At 42.4% G+C, this 23,767-nt stretch overlaps 1 protein-coding gene across 17 annotated transcripts in view; it reads left to right on the top strand.

The window, feature by feature from the left end:
- The window catches only part of ERC1 (ELKS/RAB6-interacting/CAST family member 1), a 546,952-nt gene that overhangs the window by 4,011 nt on the left and 519,174 nt on the right, over positions 1 to 23,767 (top strand). For 15 of the 17 annotated variants that reach the window (XR_012155892.1, XR_012155894.1, XM_073320595.1 and 12 more), the window contains exon 2: positions 19,167 to 20,002. Coding sequence is in view for 14 of the 17 variants with exons in the window: in XM_073320595.1 (XP_073176696.1) it covers positions 19,334 to 20,002 (669 nt within the window). In the remaining 3 variants the exon portion in view is untranslated. Of the gene's footprint in view, positions 1 to 19,166; positions 20,003 to 23,767 lie in introns of those variants that run through there. The other 2 variants (XM_073320553.1, XM_073320577.1) reach the window with 2 other exon arrangements.

Below are 23,767 nucleotides of genomic sequence, written 5' to 3'. Positions count from 1 at the left end.
GCCCGGATAATTTCCATCCAAGAATATCAGAGGACCAGGCGCATGAAATTGTAAACCCAAGAGCAAGGATTTTAATGAATCTGTAAACTCAGGGGTCATAACTTATTACTGGAGAATTGCTAAGATAGTACCTATTTTTAAGGGGGGGGCGGGAATTATCTGGGAAACTACAGGCTCGTTAGTTTAACCTCAGTTGTATGTAAGATCTTGGAATAGAGGTCCCCAAACTGCAGTGCGTCCCCCTAGGGGGCTGTGGAGGAATGTTTGGGGGGGCGCAGTGGGGCCAGGCCAGCCCCCACGGGAGGTAGGGAGGGAGTGCCACCTGGACCCTCCCTGCCTCCTGCTCTGCTCCGGTCCCACCCCCAGCCTGAGCTCCTGGCTGCAGCTCCATTCCCGGCCCAGGGCCAACGGTGGGAGTGGGTTGGGAGTGGAGCTGGGTCTGGTTGCTGACCCCCATTGCAGCCTGGCTGCGGCTCTGCTCCTGCCCCCAGCTTTGGCCCTTAGTCGCGGCTCCGGCCCCAGCCCACTCCCGGCCCCAGACCCACCTCCAGCTCTGGCCCCAGCCTCGGCCCCCTTACCCATCTGCGACCCCCCCACCCCTGAGCTGTGACCTCCCTCCCTGGCCCCGAGGGGGCACAGACAGTTGTAAGAGAGGGATGACCCTCAAAAGTTTGGGGACTATGGTCTTAGAACAAATTTTGAAAGAGAAAATACTTAAGGACATAGAGGTAAACAGAAATTGGAATAAAATGCAACATGGTTTTACAAAAGGTACATCTTGCCAAACCAACATTATCTCTTTCTTTGAGAAGATAACTGATTTTCTAGAAAAAGGAAAGGCAATAGATTAATCTACCTGGATTTCAATAAGGCATTTGATACAGTTCCACATGGGAAGTTATTAGTTAAATTGGGGAAGATGGGGATTAATACAAGAATTGAAAGGTGGATAAAGAACTGGTTGAAGGGGAGACTACAGCATATTATACTGAGAGGTGACCTGTCAGTCTGCATGGAAGTTACTAGTGGATTTCCTCAGGGATCGGTCTTGGAACCAATCTTGTTTTAACATTTTCATTAATGAACTTTGTGCACAAAGTGGGAATGTGCTAATAAAATTGGCAGATGACAAAAAATTGGGAGGTATTGCCAATCTGGAGGACGGGAATATCATACAAGAAAATCTGGATGACTTTGAAAACTGGAGTAATAGAAATGGGATGAAATTTAATAGTGCAAAGGTCATGCATTTAGGGACTACCAATAAGAATTTTTGCTATAAGATGGGGACATATGAGTTGGAATTGGTGGATGAGGAGAAAGACCTGGGTGTATTGATAGATTGGAGCTCATAGTCGTCCTGCGAATGTGATGTGGCCATGAGAAAGACTAATGTAATCCTAGGATGCATTAGGTGAGATATTTCCAGTAGAGAAAGGGAGTGTTATTACCATTATACAAGGCACTGATGAGACCTCATCTTGAATACTGTGCACTTCTGGTCTCCCATGTTTAAGAAGGATGAATTCAAACTGGAAAAGGTGCAGAGGAAGGCTACTAGGATGATCAGAGGAATGGAAAACCTACCTTCGGAGAGGAGACTTAAGGAGCTTGCTTTGTTTAGCCTAACCAAACAAAGGCTAAGGGGAGATATGACTGCTCTCTATAAATATGTCAGAGGGATAAACACCAGAAAGGAGGAGAAGTTATTTAAGTTAAAGGACAGTGTCGGCAGAAGAATAAATGGATATAATAAACTGGCCATCAGTAAGTTTAGGCTTGAAATTAGACGCAGGTCTCTAACCATCAGAGGAGTGAAGTTCTGGAACAGCAACCCAAGGGGAGAATTGGGGGCAAAAAACCTAACTGGTTTCAAGACTGAGCTTGATAAGTGTATGGAGGGGATGGTATGTTGAGATTGTTTACACTGGCTTGTGGCCTGTCTGCAACTGCTAGTGGCAAATATCTTCAGCGGCTGGAGATGGGACGTAAGATGGGGAGGGCTCTGAGTTACTACAGTGAATTCTTTCCCAAGTGTCTGGCTGGTGGGTCTCACCAACTAGTTTAGGGTCTAACTGATTACCATACTTGGGGTTGGGAAGGAATTTTCCCCAGGTCAGATTGGCAGAGATCCTGGGGTGTTGGATTTTTTTTTTTTTTGTTGTTGCCTTCCTCTGCAGCATGGGGCATGGGTCACTTGCTGGTTTGAACTAGAGTAAATGGTGGAGACTCTAACTTGAAGTCTTAAAAGCATGATTTGAGGATTTCAGTAACTCAGCTAGCAGTTATGGGCCTATTACAGGAGTGGGTGAGTGAGGTTCTGAGGGTTGTGATGTGCAGGAGGTCAGACTAGATGATCACGATGGTCCCTTCTGGACTTTAAGTAGGAGTCATTCCTGTAAGCAATCCAGTACTGGATTATCTCCCTGTGTGGATGAGCTTCCTTAATCATACCATTGTAACCAGTAAATTAAATCATCCCTTCTCCACTTACTGTGTGGGGTGAGGCATCCCACCCTGTACTTTCTTCACATATTGAGGGCATCACTCTGTCAATCTAACCCCTAGAGATTCTTTCCCTATATGTGAGCTATTCCAGAGCTCTTACGTAGCCGTTACCTGGAAGCTATGGGTAGATTTAAAGTATTTAACTTGTTTTGCTGGACAGCATATGTTCACTTTAGTATAGACACATGCAGCTATCCAGATCACAATAATTTCTACAGTGAAGACACTGAGATAGCAAAACCTTGTCTGATGGTGAGATTGAGACCTTGCTGACTCTTCTGGAGTGAAGGAGATTTAGTTTTTGCTAAACGTAAACAGAACGTGTTTCAGGGAAACCTCTAATCATTTTGCTGGAAGCAGGAAGCAGCATACTGCTGACCAGTGATGAGAGGCTATAAAGAGCTTAACAAATAATATTGCTAACATATTATCAATGCTAGAAAACAATATTATTGCTCTTCTTGCAAGTATCTCATGTATCTATGGCTAAGACTGTTTCCTGGTACTATAGTTGGCTTGTCACAGTGCAAATTCAGGAGGTGGCACATATGTTGCTCTGAACAAATGCCTTGTCTACACTAGTAAAAATCAGAGTTATAAATACCTACCTGTGTATATTTACTGGTGGTTAGCAATGGAGGAAGCAATAGTAAGAGCTTAGGCTTGTTTACCGCCATTGGCAACATGAAAAGGAGTACTTGTGGCACCTTAGAGACTAACCAATTTATTTGAGCATAAGCTTTCGTGAGCTACAGCTCACATCCAAGTGAGCTGTAGCTCACGAAAGCTTATGCTCAAATAAATTGGTTAGTCTCTAAGGTGCCACAAGTACTCCTTTTTCTTTTTGCGAATACAGACTAACACGGCTGTTACTCTGAAACCTGTCATTGGCAACATGGTTACAGTTATGATTCTACTGTTGTAGTGAAGAGTTAAGGGTCTACTTCCACCCAGAGAGAGAGAGAAACTGTATCATAATTGCTGAGGAAATATTTCTGTTACTGTGTGTGCACTATGAGAACGAGCTACATGTTGCTGCAAACTTCTAATTGTTGTCCTGATAAAATCCTGCTCTAAAGTTTACCAATCCATTTTGGTGATTAGAAGAGTGAGAATTATTTTAATCGGAGTTAATATCACGGTTTGTTTTCATCCCTGTTTGACTTTCATTATTTATTTGGGTTTTTTTGTTATTGCATCTGCTGTCTTGTCTTGTACATGTTAATTTTATATATCCCGTATTTCATGTTGGTTGGTGCTAAAACTGTGTTAGGGGCTTGACTTCTCCACCCACAACAGTCTGATTCTTAACTAGTGAGTAAGAAGACAGATGCCTCTGGAAGGAGAATTTAAATGACAACTCTAATTTGAATACATTCACCTTATTGTATTTGAGAATAAGCTGACAGTAATAAAATCACCAAGCTAGTGCTTTTGTCCAAGCCTGGAAAGGACACTGAGCACACAACAGTTTCAGCAAGGTAGGAAAGCAGTACTCAGTCTCCTTGTCTTAGCCTGGTATTAATGTATTTTAACAACTGAATTTACATAATGATGAAAACTTGCCTTATTTGTTGGGCACAGGGAAAAGATTATACATTCATTAAATAAGGTGGAGGTATGGTGTGGTCCAAGCTCCAGTTACCAAAAAAAGTTCCAGCCACAATGTGTGTAAAAACAGAATTATAGTGAGCCTTGTTTTGTTCTGAGCTGAATGTCTTTTGGACTAGAAAAGATTTAAACTCAAAAGGTTTTTTAAAAAAAAACCTGAGCTGAGTGTAGCTTTTGTTTTTATAGTATATTTGATTATATAGTGTTTAAGAATAGTAAAAGGTCTAAAGAAAGATGTCCGTTATTAGTAGAAACACCAATCTTTAAAGTGAAAATAGTATGTATCAGGTTATTCCTGATTACACCATATTTTATTGTTAATTCTAATAGATTTCATGATAGAGAATATGTATCTAACACAAGGGTAGAGACCTGAACTGAGCTTTGAGGCAGAACGGGGTTCTGACTTACATATTCAGAGGATTGTGGGTGGTGGGAGTATATTCTGATTTTAGAACAATGCCATTTTCTTCTCATTGCTGTCTTGCTTTAAGCTATGCTTTCCCCTGTGCTGATAAATGAAGGCTATAGGCCTCTCTCCCCATTTTTTCTTAGTATAAATATTCACGGATACAGTAACTAGTTTGAGGAAGTATACAGCAACAAGGTGTAGCTGCTTTGTTTCTGCTATCTGCTAACAAAGACAAGTGACGAATTGGCAAATGGAAAGCAGAGCTGGATCCAGAAAGAGGAGATAAATCAGATTATCATATACTCCAGTTATTTCAGTGTGTGTGTGGAACATCTTACCTTTTATTCTTCTTTAATTAATCTGTCAAATTGGGAGACTGCCTAGGGTGACTGTCATTTGGGGTTACAAAACAAACACTTCTATCACAAGTGATACACAATTGTACTCTTCCTCAGACTGTTAGGGTCAGAATTTGTTGTCCCTTCATGTTAATGAAGCAATGTTATGGCAAATCATGGTCATCTGGAGATCCTCTAACCACATATTTCTTGAGAGATTTCTCTGGGGGAAATGAAAGAAATACAGTCACAAGTCAGATCCCTCCTCCTCACAGTGGTTTTTGTTGGTTGGCTGATGTTTCAGATAAGTGAATTTGAAAAAAAGAAATAACATTCAAATTAAAATAAAAACATAATTTATAAAAGAGATGTGGGAATTGGTGCCAAAGAATTGCATGTCTGGTAAAGATGGATCAATCTTAGTGTGGATGATTGCTATTTTTGTGTCTTCTTTCCTTCTTAATTTTCTTCATGCCTTTCATTCTCTCCTGTTGTCAGGGCCACAGGGATAACTAATATATTTGTTTTGAATGTGATAAATAAGTACAAATACCACTGATGCAACCCCTTGTTTATATAGTATTTTCAGCAAAGGTTGATTTGGAAACATTTCTCAAGACAAACTCCCTTTTTGTCCCTTTCCCAAATTTATTATTCATTAGTTCATTTTAACAAGGAGCAGTGATCCTTCCTCCCTTCTCAATTGAATTAACCCCCCAGATTCTAGAATATAGAAATAAGACAGTTACTGTTAATTCTGTACTTGTGTGCTGTGCACAAGATAATAGCAGGTTTCAGAGTAACAGCCGTGTTAGTCTGTATTCGCAAAAAGAAAAGGAGTACTTGTGGCACCTTAGAGACTAACCAATTTATTTGAGCATAAGCTTTCGTGAGCTACAGCTCACTTCATCGGATGCATACTGTGGAAAGTTTAGAAGACCTTATTATATACACACAAAGCATGCTTTGTGTGTATATAATAAGGTTTTCTAAACTTTCCCATAATAAGGTTGTCTTAACTTTCCACAGTATGCATCCGACGAAGTGAGCTGTAGCTCACAAAAGCTTATGCTCAAATAAATTGGTTAGTCTCTAAGGTGCCACAAGATAATAGCAGTTTATTAGTCTCCTATTCATTTTGGTTGGGACATCTGTAAATTGTGAATTTTGTCTTTTCCTATGGCACTCAGTCACTATGTAGTGAACATTGCTATCTATAAAATGTCTGGAAGTTTTCACTTAAATGGAATTTTTAAAATATTTTTTGGGAAAATCCTTTCCCTGTTTTATTTCCTGACACTCCCTCCCCCCTTTGTTTTTAATTCCAGTATGTAGGCCACTTTCAGAATCGTTCCAGTGACTTCAGTTACATTTCTACCAGGCACCTAGTTCTGAATTGACTAAGATGGTATTGCTTTCCATGGGTCAGGTAATTCAATTCCCATGATTGGTAAAGGGGAATTTCCCTACCCACTAAGCAACACTGAATTAGCTCTTACACCTTCAGTGAGAATGAGAGGTGAAAGTATACATCTGTACGGTAGATATCACATCACTATGGTAGAGCAGATTGTGTGGCATCAGCTATCTTCTGTTACTTGGGAAATTATTTTTCTGTCAGGGACATGAGTTATTTTCATTTTCTAAAGAAGCTATTAATAGTTTGACAAGATGCTGGCTAAGACAAAGAGGAGGCAGTTTCTCAAAGTGTGCCTTCTGGAGTGATTGAGTTACAATCAACACAGCAAAAGTTTTTAGTTTTTAGAGAGGGCATATGTTTTTAGGAAAGTGTTCTAATAAACTGAAATGCATAGGACAATACACTTTCAGTCCCTTTTATTTAGACTTAGCGCTTGTCTATACAAAAGTTTGGGAAAGAGAATCTAAATGAACTAAAGGTGTGAATTTAAAGTGGATTAGTTAAACCACATTAAATTCCTGTGTGGACACTGTCCTTCTGAATTTAAGGGGTTTAAACTGGGTTAAGTTAAATTTACCTGGTTTGAAAACAGTTGTGTACACACGACACAATCTGTCACAAAAAGAAAAGGAGTACTTGTGGCACCTTAGAGACTAACCAATTTATTTGAGCATGAGCTTTCGTGAGCTACAGCTCACTTCATCGGATGCATACCGTGGAAACTGCAGCAGACATATTAACTTCACATTTATTGCAAACTCTGGAGTCCTTCTGCAAAGTGAACTAAGTTTGCTGCAAATTGTATTAGTTCTGTGTGTTTGTGTGGACACAATGCTGTTGTGCGCTATTTTGGCATGTGTCCAGCAACTATCGCACACTACGGTGCGAATGACAGTTACTGACCTTTCTCTTTATCTGCGTGCTCTCCTGTGCTTTGGTATTAAGTTGCCAGGATGTCCCTGTCATAGTTGAGGGCAAAAGTACCTCTGTTTCCCCTCTGGTCCAGCAAGGACATGTACTTCTAGGCTTCTGGCTCCTCAACTGTTACCTCTCTTGGGTGGAGATCCATGTCTCTCTCCCTTCTAAATGTTTTTTTTCCAGGCTGCACAGTTCCCTGCGCACACTTATTCCCAGCTAGCCAGACTACTTAAACAGGCCAGTGTGTGTGTGCTTTGCTTTCTCTTCAGAGGCTATAAACATAACTGGCCACAATTAAGTTACCCACATAGCTCTTTATAAGCAAGCACATTTATTCTTTAGGAGAAAACATTAAAGAGAAAATATATTAAAAACAATAAAAGAACCTACATACATGCTAATAAGCTTGCCGGAGCTCACCCCCTCAGCTCTAGCAGGGACATGGGCAGGAGCCAGTCCTTTGGACCCTATAATGGGGTTTACTGTGGTTACAAGTTCATAACAGCCATAGCATAGAACAAATGCCCAGACTGCACAGCTCAGCCCATACCCTGTTTTTTTTTTTAATACAGCTTGGGACTTTGATCTCCAGCCTTTGGGAACAGGTGATCAGCAGAAAATGGTGCTCTCTTCAGGGCATAGATTCAAAAGTTTGGACTGCTAAATATCTGGTGGAAGGCATTTGGAGTCACCTCCCCCTAGATATTTCCCAGGAATTTCACTTTGCATACATTGTCCCAAAAAATCATTCTTTGAACCATTGTTCAATATAGTCCTTTGGTTATCCTGACCCACAATAAATATAACCTTGGCATTTAATACAATGGACTCAAATATGTAAATAAACTTAGTTCAGTAAGGTTTTTCAAGGATACTTCAGGAAATGGCCACATTTGTCACAGTGCCCTCCACCATTTAAAAGCTGTCATAGGGCCAGATTTTGCCCATTTACTCCTGGATTCCACTGTGTCAACATTGCTGTGATACCACTATAGAAGCCCCATAGCATGCTTTGCACAGCTGAATGGAGGTGTGCTGAGACAATGGTTCTCATCGCTATCTGAGATGAAGCATCAGTACTGGAAGCTCTTGTGAACAGAACAAAAATAAAGATTTGTTTGTGGACATTGCAAAGCAGATGACTGGGGTGGCGAACAGTGCTGGATAAAGAGCAAGCAGCTCAGAAAGACGTATATTAAAATTAGCAATGACAGAAAAATATCCAGCTGGGCATATATAGCTTGTCCAGTTCTGGAGGAACTGGGCACGATTTTACATAACTACGTAACCACCCAACACAGAAGAGTTTTGGAACCTGCTGCCTTTTCTCTTCCCCTCCTTCCTCACCTCCTCCTTCGCCCCCCACCACGGATGACTAGCAAGACTACGAGGGAATAAGCACAAGGAGGCCAGTGAGGAGCTGTCCCCTAACTGTCAGAATCTCCTGGGGACTGAGGTCCCAGGTAGAAAGCCAACCCGATTCCTGTCCTGCAGCAATGAGCCTGAATCCTAGCCAGAAATCGAGACCAGGACCCAAGAGGCAGATCATCTGGCAGGAACTATGGTGTGTAAGTGTGTAAATCTTTACAATTTATTATTATTGTGCTGCCATGCTAGATTCTGTTATGGGTGTCTCATGGCCTCAGCTATATTAGGTGGATGTGAGCTAAAATCCTTTGAGTCTCCAGTCCTGCCTCCCTTCTTTTCTCACACTGTCTGCTTGGCTCTCCTACAAGTGTTTCCAAGTTGGCAGCTGCTCCACCTGGTAATTTCCCTTTGTCATATGCTAAAGTATTGACTACTGACTATTTTGAATACCGTGGAGGGCAAATACCCATCTACTTATTTTCCTTCTCAAATGCTCTTCCTCCCCTTTGCTCCCACCCTCCCCACAAAGCGTCCCCGAACAATTCCTGTTTGTCATCTCAAAATGGTGTCTGGCGGCATGGTGCAGCTGCAACCTCCATCGCACTCGCCTTCTGCAGCAGATTCAATGTGGGCAAAATTCACTGAGAGGGTTACAGGAAAAGTTTGGTTAGTATTCTCAGTTTACGTGTGGTACGCATGGATATTACATGCCTGTAAAGATACAAAAATTACTGCTCCCCGCTGAGGTACAAATGCCCTGTAACAAGCATTCTTATGGGGGAAGAATTGACTATCAATGCAGAATCCTATTTATTTTTCTCTGTACTTTCTGCAGGGGAGATAAAGCAGAATCTAAGACTAAGAAATTGCTCAATATTTGTCAGGATGTTATGGGGGATAGCCAAATGGTGACTTCCCCCTGGTAAAGCTCGCAACTCCTTTTTACTCCTGCAGCATTTCGGGGGGTGGGGGGCAATAAACTTCACAGCATATCATGCTGACCTACCCTTTTCCTTTTTGAATAAGGCCATTCTTTGCCTCCTAGTCACTGGTCTCAGTGTAATGTCCTTGAGAGTCAGGACAGCCTAAAGGGGTTAATTACCCAGTTCGCATCCAGAAATGCTGCCCCCTGCTTGCCCTAGCCCATACCCATCCAATACCATGTAAGCACCTCCAAGGCACAACACAACTGCAAAGCCAGACAAGATACATAATTCCCATCCCCAGCCTCCAAACCATAATGGCAAACCCAAACAGCATATATTGCACAAACACGTCAGTGCACCGAGCACTATCCTTACCACCTCCGAGGATCCAGAATCTCAGGAAGGTAAAGTCACAAATGTATATTAAAAAACGCTATTATAGCTTGTTTGGAATATGACCAATTACAGCCTTTCTTTTCTTGCTTTCACAGCCAGCACACTTGCAGTTGCATGACCGTCAAGACCAGGGCCTCTGTTGATGGCTGAGTGGCTGACCAACCCGAGGAGACGAAAACTTGGGACAAAATATTGTGGATCTCATTACAGAATCTTAAATAAAAATAAAAAATAGCAGAGACATGGAGGCAATATTGGTGGCCAGAGAGGTCGATCTCCCAAGAGATTGTGACAGTGGCCAAGGATAGTGTGGTAGTTGCCAGGGAATGTATTACCATGGCCAAAGAGAGTGGAAAAAAGAGGGAGATACAGTATTGAACTCATAGGTTCAATACTAAGCCAAAATGCTGTACTTAAAAGCATATTGCTGTTGGGGTAGCAGACACAGCTGTCCTGTAAACCAGGATTCAGCCATGTTCTTCAGCCCCTGGACAATACACAATACTAAAAATTATAGAAGATTAGGTTTGGAAGAGACCTCAAGCGGTCATCTAGTCCAACCCCCTACTCAAAGCAGGACCAACACCAACTAAATCCTCCCAGCCAGGGCTTTGTCAAGCCGGGCCTTAAAAACCTCTAAGGATGGAGATTCCACCACCTCCCTAGGTAACTCATTTCAGTGCTTTACCACCCCTCCTAGTGAAATAGTGTTTCCTAATATCCGACCTAGACCTCCCCCACTGCAATCTGAGACCATTGCTCCTTTTTCTGTCATCTGCCACCACTGAGAACAGCCTAGCTCCATCCTCTTTGGAAACCCCCTTCAGGTAGTTGAAGGCTGCTATCAAATCCCCCCTCACTCTTCTGCAGACTAAATAAGCCCAGTTTCCTCAACCTCTCCTCATAAGTCATGTGTTCCAGCCCCCTGATCATTTTCGTTGACCTCTGCTGGACTCTCCAATTTGTCCACAGTACTCCAGATGTGGCCTCACCAGTGTCAAATAGAGGGGAATAATCACTTCCCTTGATCTGATGGCAGTGTTCCTACTAATGTAGCCTAATATGTCATTAGCCTTCTTGGCAACAAGGGCACACTGCTGACTCGTATCAAGCTTCTCATCCACTGTAATCCCCAGGTCCTTTTCTGCAGAACTACCACTTAGCCAGTTGGTCCCCAGCCTGTAGTGGTGCATGGGATTCTTCCGTCCTAAGTGCAGGACTCTGCACTTGTCCTTGTTGAACCTCATTAAATTTCTTTTGGCCCAATCCTCCAATTTGTCTAGATCACTCTGAACCCTATCCCTACCCTCCAGCGTATCTACCTCTCCTCCCAGCTTAGTGTCATCTGCAAACTTGCTGAGGGTGCAATTCATCCCATAATCCAGATCATTAATAAAGATGTTGAAGAAAACTGCCCCAGGACCAACCCCTGGGGCACTCTGGCTTGATACCGGCTGCCAACTAGACATCGAGCCATTGAGCCGGACAATCTAGCCAGCTTTCTATCCACTTTATAGTCCATTCATCGAATCCATACTTTTTTAACTTGCTGGCAAGAATACTGTGGGAGACCATATCAAAACCTTTGCTAACATCAAGATATATCACGTCCACTGCTTTCCCCATATCCACAGAGCCAGTTATCTCCTCGTAGAAGGCAATCGGGTTGGTCAGGCATGATTTGGTGAATCCATGTTGACTGTTCCTGATCACCTTCCTCTCCTCTAAGTGCTTCAAATGGTTTCCTTGAGGACCTGCTCCATAATTTTTCCAGTGATTGAGGTGAGGCTGACCTGTCTGTAGTTCCCCAGGTTCTCCTCCTTCCCTTTTTAAAAGATGGGCACTGTATTTGCCTTTTTCCAATTGTCCAGGACCTCCCCTGGTTGCCGTGAGTTTTCAAAGATAATGGCCAATGCCTCTGTAGTCACATCAGCCAATTCCTTCAGCACCCTCGGATGCATTAGATCTGTACCCATGGACTTGTGCATGTCCAGCTTTTCTAAATGGTCCTTAACCTGTTCTTTCACCACTGAGGGCTGCTCACCTCCTCCCCATACTGTGTTGCCCAGGACAGAGGTGTGGGAGTTGACCTTGTCTGTGAAGGCTGAGGCAAAAAAAGCATTGAGTACTTCAGCTTTTTCCACATCACCTGTCACTAGGATGCGTCCCCCTTTCATTAAGGGTCCCACACTTTCCCTTTTTCTTTTTGGTAACATACCTGTAGAAACCATTCTTGTTACCCTTCACATACCTTGTTAGCCGCAACTCCAGTTGTGTTTTGGCCTTCCTGATTACACTCCTGCATACTTGACCAGGGAGGAGTATATGAATATTGCTCATCTGTCCAAGTTTCCACTTCTTGTAAGCTTCCTTTTTGTGTTTAAGCACACTGAAGATTTCACTGTTAAGCCAAGCTGGTCGCCTGCCATATTTGCTATTCTTTCTGCACATTGGGATGGCTTGTCCCTGCGCCCTCAATAAGTCTTCTTTCCCCCTCATATTAGCCTCCAGGGGGATCCTACCCATCAGTTCCCTAAGGTAGTCTATCTGGTTTTCTGAAGTCCAGGGTCCATATTTTGCTACTCTCCTTTCTTCCTTTTGTGAGGATTCTGAACTCAATCATCTCATGATCACTGCTGCCCATGTTGACCAGGAATACAAGTAACTCCTCCCTGCTATTCCATAGCAGCCATGCTCCCAGCGGCCATTCCCTTCGCAGAGTGAACAGACAACAATTGCAGCTGGACGTGCAGCTCTTTTGAGCTCTCTAGCACCTCTGATAACTTCGAGCTGAATCATCCAACCTGTTAGCCAGGATATATTTATGGTGTATGGCACACCACATTAATATGTATTCAGGACTGACATTAACTACAACTGTGAATTGTATTTCTTTTCCCAGAATGCTGGTCATTCATGCTAAGGTATATCCCATAACACTGCAATAGCTGAACTTTTCTCTTGGCACAGGCAAATACAGAACTAGTCAGAAACAAAATGTATGAATAGTATGTCTTGGTACAGGTAGGAGGTGCCTCCACACCCCAATAACCCCTGGAATGTGGTATCCAAAACAAAGGTAAGGGAGGTACAGGAAAAACAAGTACAGACTGGTGGGTGATGTATACCGTGCTCTCAAACTTGTAAGCAACTGTGCTGTACATATAGGTAATCCTAGATGCCTATTTTTGAAGGAGACCTTCCATGTAAGGTTAGTGCTGCGAGATCGCTTCCCAGAAAGCGTGGTATGTGTGTCTCCATTTCATGCTGTAATTCCTTGTTTTTGGCTAGTAAGCTGACTAAGTTTGGCAGTTGGTTTTCAGATATTTAAAATATCAAACCATAACTGGTAATTGGCTATACCTAGTTAACAACCCCCAGAAGTACCATGAACAAGAAGAGGCGTTGGCAAGGCATATACTTGCCTGTCACTTTAACTGGTTTTCCAGGTTACTTCAACTTTCCTTCCCCCTATAATTTTAGAACATAAGAATGGCCATATTGGGTCAGACGAAAGGTCCATCCAGCCCAATATCCTGTCTACCGACAGTGGCCAATACCAGGTGCCCCAGAGGGAGTGAACCTAACAGGTAACGATTTAGTGATCTCTCTCCTGCCATCCATCTCCACCCTCTGACAAACGGAGGCTAGGGACACCATTCCTTACCCATCCTGGCTAATAGCCGTTAATGGACTTAACCTCCATGAATTTATCCAGTTCTGTTTTAGTTAAATAGTTATAGTTCTAGCCTTCGCAACCTCCTCAGGCAAGGAGTTCCACATGTTGATTGTGCACTGAGTTCTGTGCTTTGTTCTGCCCTTTACTGCACAGTTGCACTTTCAGTTTTAGCTTCACTGTTTTAAAGGTTTGTTTACAGTTGTTAATTAATATATTTGTTTTAAAATATATTTTCATATTCAAAATTATTTTATTATTGGTTCAATTAAAAGGTAACGTTGCTATATTGGTTGGAATGTGTTTTGTTTTTTTTCCCTGTTTCCAATCTATTCTACTAACAGCACCACTTTCCTTTCAAACAACCAAATGCACACTCCCCTACTACTGTGTGTTTGCTGAGTTGGTAGAAAAAAATTCTTTCTGTCTAAGTGGCCTGAGAATGGTTTCATTAACCAGGGAAGCAGAGGTTAATTTGCGTCTTCTAAGATAATTGGAACAACCTCCCCATTATTAATGTCTACAGTGATCCTGGGGGCAAATACAGTAACTCCTCACTTAAAGTCATCCTGGTTAACGTTGTTACGTTGCTGATCAATTAGAGAACATCGCCTTTAAAGTTGCGCAATGCTCCCTTATAATGTTGTTTGGCAGCTGCCTGCTTGGTCCACTGCTTACAGGAAGAGCAGCCCGTTGCAGCTAGCTGGTGGGGGCTTGGAACCAGGGTGGACCTGCAGCCCCCATCAGCTCCTCGCTCCCCTAAGTTCCCTGTGTTATGATTTCAACATCTGTAACTGGGCAAGTTCTTCTCCCGGCATGGGGTCTTTACCAGATAGTCATGGATGCTTCTTGATTGTCAACACCTCTGTGAGTTTTTATGTTGCCACTACAAAGGTATCCTCACAATCCATGTGCAGCACTTCTGCTTACAGTGTCCTTCGACCTCAGCCCTCCTCTCCAGGGAGAGGAAGTGATCTCATCAGCCAGAGACCTGGCTTCCCCAGGGCTCTGCTAGCCCCCTCTCCGCCTTTAGATGCTTTTTAACTATCTTCTCAGTTGATGGGATAATTAGCCCCTTAGCTCTGATTAGGTAATTAGGTCGCCTGTTCCCGAACATGGCTTTTCTGGGGGAGCTAGTTAGTGTCTAAAGGACCAGAGTGCTCGGTCAGCTGCTGGCTGTCAGCACTCTGTCACAACATTCCTTTTCTCTTTTCTGGGGGATGATGGGACTTATGAGGGGTCCAGTCACTAGCCCTGTTTTTTCAGTACTTTCAGGCAGGACAAGTTCTGGAGAACATTGATATTCTTGTGATCCCAGACTAGAAATGTGAACTTCTGTTCCAGGCCAGAGGAGGACAGCCATCTATGCTAAGGAGATATTTAGGCATCTATTGAGTGGCCAACACATCTTGGAATGGAGGGGGCTCATGAGTTGCAGAGGTGGCCCTGAAAGTTTTCCCTGCCCTGGAAAGTACCTGAGCATCTGGACTTCCTATTACTTTAGAAGTATGCTTGTGTCACCAGCCAGCAATGGTTGAAAATTCATGGTAAAATCAGTAAGATGCTGATTTAGCATGGAGATGCAGTACAGCCTCCTCACTAGCATCTTGCATCTGTGCACAAACCTGACTGACTGCCAGCCATGGGGACTCCTAATACAGCCGGCCAGCCATCCTCTTCTCTAATTTGGACTCTCACACGGGTTTTGTTTGAACTCATAACAGCCAAGTTGTTTTGGGACTCAGTTTATAGGCATTCTGGGTGAATATGGGAGTGGCTGATTTATGAGGTGTGCTGTATTATTAGACTGCTGTTAGTTGTGGAGTCCAACCCATACTTCTAACAATCAGAGAGTAACAAGTAAAATATTTAGTAACTCCTTGTTTAACTTTTTTCCTCTTTTGTTGTGTCCATCCTGAATCCCACATGGTGTGGGGAGGAAAAGTGGGGGGAATGCTAGAGGAATGGTGTGGCTTCCACCCTGAACAGAAGCACACCAGCACCCTGATTTGCATTAATAACTTAATAGGGTCATAAGCTGGAAATCTATCCCATCCATATATCAATAAGAAACAACAGAGTGGCAGAAACTTACCGGGCTCTTGTTCTAGCGTTTGTTCCTGGTGCCTGTTCTGTAGTGGGCCCCTGCGCAGGGCTGTCCTCAAACAGCGCCTTCTACTACAGACCCAGGATTTGCTGTAGCTGCTCCAGCTGCATAGCTATTCAGTTATTGGCCTCAACACCAGTGTCACCTCTTGCCCTGCATCTGATGGCTGGTTGTCCTGTGGCATTGTCTGTGCCTAGGGGATCATAAGGGTGCCATTCTTGCTCAGCAGATTGTCAGGCATCACTGTGCACCCACTGCTTGTTACGATTCCCAGTACCCCATCAAATTCTTTGTGAAAGGGACAGGAAGATGGGTATTTCAGAGGTGCTGTTAGAATCTTTGACTTTTCAGTAATTTGGCTTCAGCCACTTGATTTGCTTTCTGCATTTTTCTGCGGTCTGATCAATTCCCAAAACCACCAGCTGCTCAAATATAGCTTTGTAGATCTGATAATTTCTTGTACTCTTAATGAAAATGAATATCTTTCTTGCTTTGTGCCAGAGGTTAACCAGAATCCATCTGTGTTCTGGCCAGCTAGCAATATGCTTGATGCAAGACTTAGAGTTGGCCATAGGTAGTACACACAAGGGTTAACCGTTTCCAAATGAGTGGTGGGTGTGGGTGTGTAAATGAAGGGTTAAATGCTGAGCAGCTACATTTGAACCAGGTGGTTTCTTCTGAAGTGAGTGGGAAGGTTTGTGATGGAAGGGCTGAGGAAAACAGCTCTAGAGAACTGTTGGATAGTGTTGGTGGAATCTCCAAACCTGAATCTGGTGACCTGAATTTGATCTGCATCCACACTGCAAACTGCTGGGCTTTGTCCCATGTCACAGCAGGACTTGGGCTCTGACCCACCTCCCTAGCAGGGTCTGCGGGCCTGAGTTAGACTGGTTTCTGTGTCGATGGAAGGGTTTTTAAATTTTAAATCTGAGTCAGAGCCTGGGTTTAGTGTGCTATGTGGGCATACTCTTAAGTGGCCTTAATTAGGTATAGCTCAGATGAACCATATTAAGGCCATTTCAGTTCTGAATGAGCGGGTCCACACATATTTAGTGTGGTTTGATTAATCTGCTTTAAATTCACACCTTTAGTTAGTTTGGATTAATTTTCCTGAGGCCTCATGTGGACAAGCCCTCAATGAATGTGCTTCTTATAGTGTTTTGGAAATAGTATAATCTGATTTGCATGCCCTTATCCAATGTGGCAGAGCAGGAATGAATAAACTAGTAGTCCAGACACTGAAGATGACTTAATCAAACTGATTTTTTGTCAAGTTCTTGTGCAAACAAATTGGCTACTTTGCTGTTTTATTTCAAGATCTAGAGCATAGTCTCTTGACAATTGACCAGCCTAATTTTATGACACTGTAGACTTTACTGTGAAAGGGAAGAATCCTCCTCTGATTCACATGGGAATAAGTGAACTAAGAAGGCTTTTCCATCTCTAATTCCTGACTTCAAAAAAAAAAAAAAATCCATGGGCTACCATGTTTTGGTTTTGGCACCCAAATAGCTTACTGTGTTATAAACTGCATTCACTTTTTTTCTGTGCCTGAGCTTTTAGCCAGGATGGGCAGGAATGGTGTCCCTAGTCTCTGTTTGCCAGAAGCTGGGATTGCGTGACAGGGCGTGGATCACTTTATGATAACCTGTCTGTTCATTCCCTTTGGGGCACCTGCCATTGGCCACTGTTAGAGGACAGGATACTGGGCTTGATGGACCTTTAGTCTGACCCAGTATGGCCGTTCTTATGTTCTTTTAAAGTAAGCTTTAGCAATGCCAACTTAGTGCATCAGCCAACTGTTCAGATACATTGTGATCACTTGTTCAAGAAAGGGTTCAAGTGAACAAATACTTTCACACCTATTCACAATTTTGCTAGCAGTAGTTAGTGAACAGGACTTGAAAAACAGTCCATAGAGCAAGGTAAAAATTTCCTGTGCTATTGCCCCTTCTGAAATACAAAGGAAACAGCAGTATACTGTTTGTAAATTGTAATTTAACTTTCTATTTTTAAAATGTGATTCACTGCCTCTTGTTTTTTGTTGTTCCTTTTTCTGCCTTTAGTCCACTTTTTTCTTCTTTCCCTTAACAGTTCGTAGTTTATTTTCTTTGCATTGTTTTCAGTGTATGTTCCCTCTTTTTCTTCTCTTTACCTTTACCTTGTTATCTTTTCCCATATTAAGTTTTGTAACTCACCTATAATTTTTTCTCTTTCTATTTATCCAAGCATCTCCTTTAGTACCATATTCTCTCTCTTAACTTATCCCATCAGTCTCTTCCATCTGCTCAACCAGAAATATCACCTCATCACAAAACATATCTTCACTGATGGGACTTGGAAATTTAGTCAGACACATTGTAGCCAGAGGACCAAACATACTGGCCAAAAATAGGGTGGAAGGGGAAGGGAAGGGGCAGGGCAGTGTCCAGGTGAGAGTCATAGAATGGTAGGACTGGAAGGGACCTCACGAATTAGCTTGCCCGCACGTGATCTGCTTGGAAGGAGGAAGGTGCTGTCCTTGCACCCTTCTCAGGTGCTCCATCTTTATCAGCCTCTGGCTAGTTGATGTGTAATAAACTTGATCTGCTTTCCCTACATTTTCTGCAGTCTCCTCATATCTGCTGAAAGAAAGACGGAACACTGTTGGCTTTATTCTCCCCTTTCCCTGAGTTGCTCCAAGGATGATGGTGGGGGATCTGCTTTCCTTATCATGCCTTGTTGTTTGTGGAGGGAGTCCTCACAGCATAATAGTTCTAGTGTCTGCATCTATTGCTGCTTAGAGCTTCACTGGCAGCAATGACTTGACTCTTGTCAGTGTCACTGCTGACCACAGAGTTCTGAATGGCGGCAGTGTAGACGGATAAGACTCTCTCTGAGGAGTGACCGAGGCCCTGGAACTGTCTGCAAGTGAATTTAAAAAAACAGCACTGCATTAGTTTACACTAGGTTCATATTTGGAGGATCATTTTTACAGCCATGGGGTCTAGAGACTTTATTTTTAAATGAAATCTCAAGTTGCAGAACCTGAGGCACTTGCCTGAGAAAGATTCATATTTGTCGAGTGGGTTCAAGTTTGTTTATGAAATTGAGTTTCCTGACAGAAGCTACAGTTTAGGGAGGGAGGGGAGCAATTTGAAAGGGGAAAAAGATTAGATTGTTCTTTTGGAGTTTAGACCATGCCCATAGCAAAATAAACGGTCTGAAAAATGATGGAGGCATCTCTTTTGGGTTTGTCATTTTACAGTGATGACAGCATAGAGAAAGAACCTATAACCATAAAACTCACTTTAAGTTTGATTATTGAGGTTTTGAAAAATTACATTTTTGACAGCTGTAACTAGTTGGAAGTATTATGGAGCAATTGGGAAGTAACTAATAGAGGACACTTTCCACTTGTGTGGGTCAAAGTGGAGATATATATATTTTGAGATATTGGGTATTGAATGTGTGTTTTTTGTTTTTTGTTTTTTTTAATTGATACAGATATAATCTCGAACACCATGAGTACGTGACTTCAGAAATGGACAACTGGATCTATTATAAATTGTGATTGGCCTTAAGCTGACTTGCAACCATAGAAAAACCTCACAGTATCTCTATCTCATTCCTGCTTGACACCTATATAGTCACCTCACGCCACCAGTTCAATCATGTATGGAAGTGCTCGGTCAGTTGGTAAAGTTGAACCAAGCAATCAGAGTCCTGGGCGTTCACCAAGGTTGCCAAGATCACCGCGCTTAGGTCATCGTCGAACCAACAGCACAGGTGGGAGCTCTGGAAGCAATGCTGGGGGTGGGAGTGGGAAAACACTTTCCATGGAAAATATTCAATCCTTAAATGCTGCCTATGCCACATCTGGCCCTATGTATCTAAGTGACCATGAGAACGTGGGTGCCGACACCCCTAAAAGCACCATGACTCTTGGCCGATCCGGGGGGCGGCTGCCTTATGGTGTTAGGATGACTGCTATGGGTAGCAGCCCCAATATTGCCAGTAGTGGGGTTGCCAGTGATACTATTGCATTTGGAGACCACCACCTCCCTCCAGTGAGCATGGCATCCACTGTGCCTCACTCACTGCGCCAGGCCAGGGATAACACTATAATGGATCTGCAGACACAGCTCAAAGAGGTGCTACGAGAAAATGATTTGTTACGCAAGGATGTGGAGGTGAAAGAAAGCAAGCTGAGCTCCTCCATGAACAGCATCAAGACCTTCTGGAGTCCTGAGCTAAAGAAGGAGAGAGCCTTAAGAAAAGATGAAGCTTCAAAAATCACCATTTGGAAGGAGCAGTATAGAGTGGTACAGGAAGAAAACCAGGTAAGTTATGCAAGGTCATTGTTGAACTTTGTGTGTGTGTGTGTGTGTGTGTGTGTGTGTGTGTGTAGGACTGAATCAGTGGGTTGTTTCTGTTTTACTCTTGGACTCTACATTGGATTCCACCTCTAAGTTAGTTAGGTAGAATGGGTTGGGGGCTTTCCCTAGGTAATGGAAGAAGTTTTAAAAAAAATAAGTATTTTCAAACCATAATGCTACTTGTTGAACAAAATTCTACGCTAGCAGAATACCAAGCCCTCTGAGCATGGGTCACCTGTTGTGCTGTTGGGTGTCATGTAGTATTTGGGTGTGGATTGATATTAACCAGTTAATTTATTTCCCTTTAAATATCAGGTTATTCTTAATTGATCTTTATTGATATTTCTGTAGTGCTTATTGCTGTAATATCTGAAGCATTTTATGTGTTTATGTGTGTTAAAAAAAGTATCAGTTCCTAACAGAGGGTACTGTTCAACTTCTGCTGAATATTGTCTAAGTGAAGCCAAAGTGTATTTGGTATCATTTTAGAAACTGGCTAAAAATTGCAGGTCTGGGGATTTCTGAAATGGTTCTGAACAGTTTGTCCTTGGCTGTGCTTGCTGTTATACTTTATTCAGCACTTGTTCAGCTGCACCTGTTGTCAGCAATGGAGTACAACTTCTAGTATAGACAAGGTTGGAGTGCCTGACAAGATTAGATACATCATTTACCTCAAATAAGTTAGCACTCAACTTTTAGCTTTAAGCTGGCTTCTTATCGGTAGTTTGTGCCTATTTGATGCCTTCTGCCATTGGTGTTTTATGACAAATATGTGATTTTTTTTTTTGTTTTGTTTTAGCGTGATAATGCAATCTGTCCATATTTACACAAACTAAATCAAACCATTTGGGCTGCAGCCATTTAACAACAGTTAACCTCTGATTTAGTAGGGCAGACTGGACCTTAAACTTTCTGTGCTGCAGTTTTACTCATTTGTAATGACTTGTCCAGCTATAAAGTGAATCAGCGGTAGAGAATTTTAGGAATCTAGATTTATCTTCTGGCACCCATAAAGATCAACTTTTCATTTAGGGGGTATTGGGGTTTGTTCTACTGGGCCAGAGGTGTTAACAAAAGCAATTCACTGTCCAGCATTAAACAGTTTTAAACATGGTTTGGGGTTTGGTATACAGAGGCCTCAGCCTGGTTAGTACTATGGTACACATATAATTCAAAATACTTTTGAACTTTTATTAAAGACACAGAAAAGGAAAAGCAGTTTGAAATGTAAAGTGTTAAATAAGGATTTCATTTTAACAGTATCCCCTGTTCCCCTTTCCTTTAGCTGGAAAGAGTTTTTAGAAGGAAATTTGCTTGACAGTCTCTAAGGCCTGGTCTACGCTGCAGGGAATAATCAATCTAAGTTACGCAACTTCAGCTACGTGACTAACGTAGCTGAAGTTGACATACTTAAACCTACTCACTGCAGTGTCTTCACTGCTGTGAGTCGACTGCTGCCGCTCCCCCGTCGACTCTGCCTGTGCCTCTCCCGGTGGTGGAGTACAGGAGTGTACAGAAGTCGACAGGAGAGCGCTCGGGGGTCGATTTATCGCGTCTAGCCTGGCTGCTCACCGATCGATTGCTGCCCGCCGATCCGGCGGGTAGTATAGACATACCCTTAGATAGACAAGGTGGGTAAGTAATATCTTTTATTGGGCTAACTTTTGTTGGTGAGGGAGACAAGCTGTTTAGGCAATGGCTTTTAGCTGCCTCTTTCTGGTCATAGGTTTACAGTAGTGTCGTAAAATATACAGTCCTGGCTGACTAAGCTGGACTCTTGTTAGACGGAATGAAAAAGAAGAGAGATAGCAAAGTAAAGAAATAAGGTAGGGAAGGAAAAGGATATATAGGGTGAGGGGAGACAATCTCACATCCCAGATGGTGTTCAGGATTCAGCCAGAGTTTGTGGAAGTGATAATGTCATTTGGTTCCCTTTCTCTGGCCCAGTTGGGTGCGGACACTTCTCAGGATGACGAAGGAATGGTTTCCCAGACCAGGGTGAAGATGGCAGCCATGACTGTGAAGGTCACTTCAGTAGCTGATTTTACTCCCACGGTCCTTTTTTTTTTTAAAAAAACCCCAAAAAGGTTCCCCTCATTATTTTGTCCACCAATTAGGCCTCATTTCTGACATGCTAATTTTGGTTAATTGGTTTTCAGTTTGACACTGTTCTTGTTTACCAGGCATGATCTTAATACAGTCCCAGAATTATATCTGTATGCCTGTTGATTTGTCCTAATTCAGTCTTCCTGTCTCCCTTTTGCAACTTTTCCCATCAGCAGGTTTATTATAGGTTATTGTGGCACTATGAACTTTTTACTGTTGAGCTTACAATTAAGGTTAATTGGTAGGCCTAATTATCACAAGAAGTTATTATGGTTGAGGACTTTATAGTGAGCTCTCTAGTTAAAAAAATTCAGTATAGCTTCCCATCTAAACCCACACCAGCGAGACTAGCGGTATCTCCTTGGAATCTCATGTTAATTCTGAAGTCTTTGTTCCTCCTTTTGAGAAAATAACCTCCATCCCTTTTGATTGCTGTTCTTTATACCTTCTAGCTATTGCTTTAGCCAGTTGAGTTGGGGAACCATCTGTCTTCTCCTTTAAGAAAAACCTTTTTTTTTCACATAGTAAATCAGTCCTGTGTGCAGTCCCAGAGTTTACCCCTAATCTGGTTTGTTTTTTCACACCAATCAGGATATTTCCCTATTGAGTTTTCATCCATCTCACATCTTTTAAAGAAAATGTTTGCTCTACTTCAAATGTGATTAGAGTCTCTTGAAGCTCTACTGGCATACTCACTCCTTTAGCCAATCCTTGTTTTAGCTTTGGGTATGGGGGAGAGTGCCACAAAAAATAAAGTGACTGGCACGTGTCTAAGATGCATTCTTTCTATTTCTAGGTCAGCATGATTTAAAGTGAGTTATTTCAAGACTTGATGTTTCTGAACTTCCAGTCATTATGAAAATCTTGAAGGCAACATATAGCCTATGGCTGGCTTGTTCAGTAACTCAAATTCTTTGGAATGGAACAGTCAGATTATGTTATAAAGAACGTGTGTAGAGATTAGAGAACACTAATTTTTCTACATCATTTCTCCCCTCCTTCCCCTCACCGGGACCCTAATTAAACACTTAAGGATATTGCCAGGACTCTTCTTTAGGCGCCCACTGTAATTATTGTCACAATGCTGGGATTGTATAACTTTGGTCCAAAAAAGGAAGGGTGCAATTTAAAAGCCAAGTGAAACATGCAATGAGATGTAGAAACTGGGAATGTTAATTAATAATTATAGTCAGCTAGCAGTATGCCCTAATTAAACTCTGCATTCATTATACTCTCTATAGCCTTCTGGAGTTGGTCATTTCACCCTTTATCAGGAAGATTAGTTTAATAGGATTAATCTGTAATTAAACAGGTTTCTCTCTTTAGGCTCTGGACCAGGGATTTTTCTGTGATCTGTGCAGCTGGGATCTGTCCATTGCATTAATAACATTTGTTTAATTTGTTCCCGTTTACATTATCTTCCAGTAAGCTTGCAGGAGTTGGTTTGTTCGATGCCAACACTTGTATTTCAAGAGACCCTTTTTAATGAAGCTCTCAGATTCTGTGTAGGTAGGTGTAGGGCTTAAATTTTGTACAGAATCTAGTTAAGGACAAATCCAGCCCTGCTTGTGGAGCCAAGACTGGCTGACTTACGCCATCTTTTTACTGTCATCTTGAGGTCTC

This window comes from Lepidochelys kempii, chromosome 1 (assembly GCF_965140265.1).
Source record: "Lepidochelys kempii isolate rLepKem1 chromosome 1, rLepKem1.hap2, whole genome shotgun sequence".
Classification (NCBI taxonomy): domain Eukaryota; kingdom Metazoa; phylum Chordata; order Testudines; family Cheloniidae; genus Lepidochelys; species Lepidochelys kempii.
The sequence above is the reverse complement of the archived record's forward strand: the minus strand, read 5'-3'. Positions and strand labels throughout refer to the sequence as shown.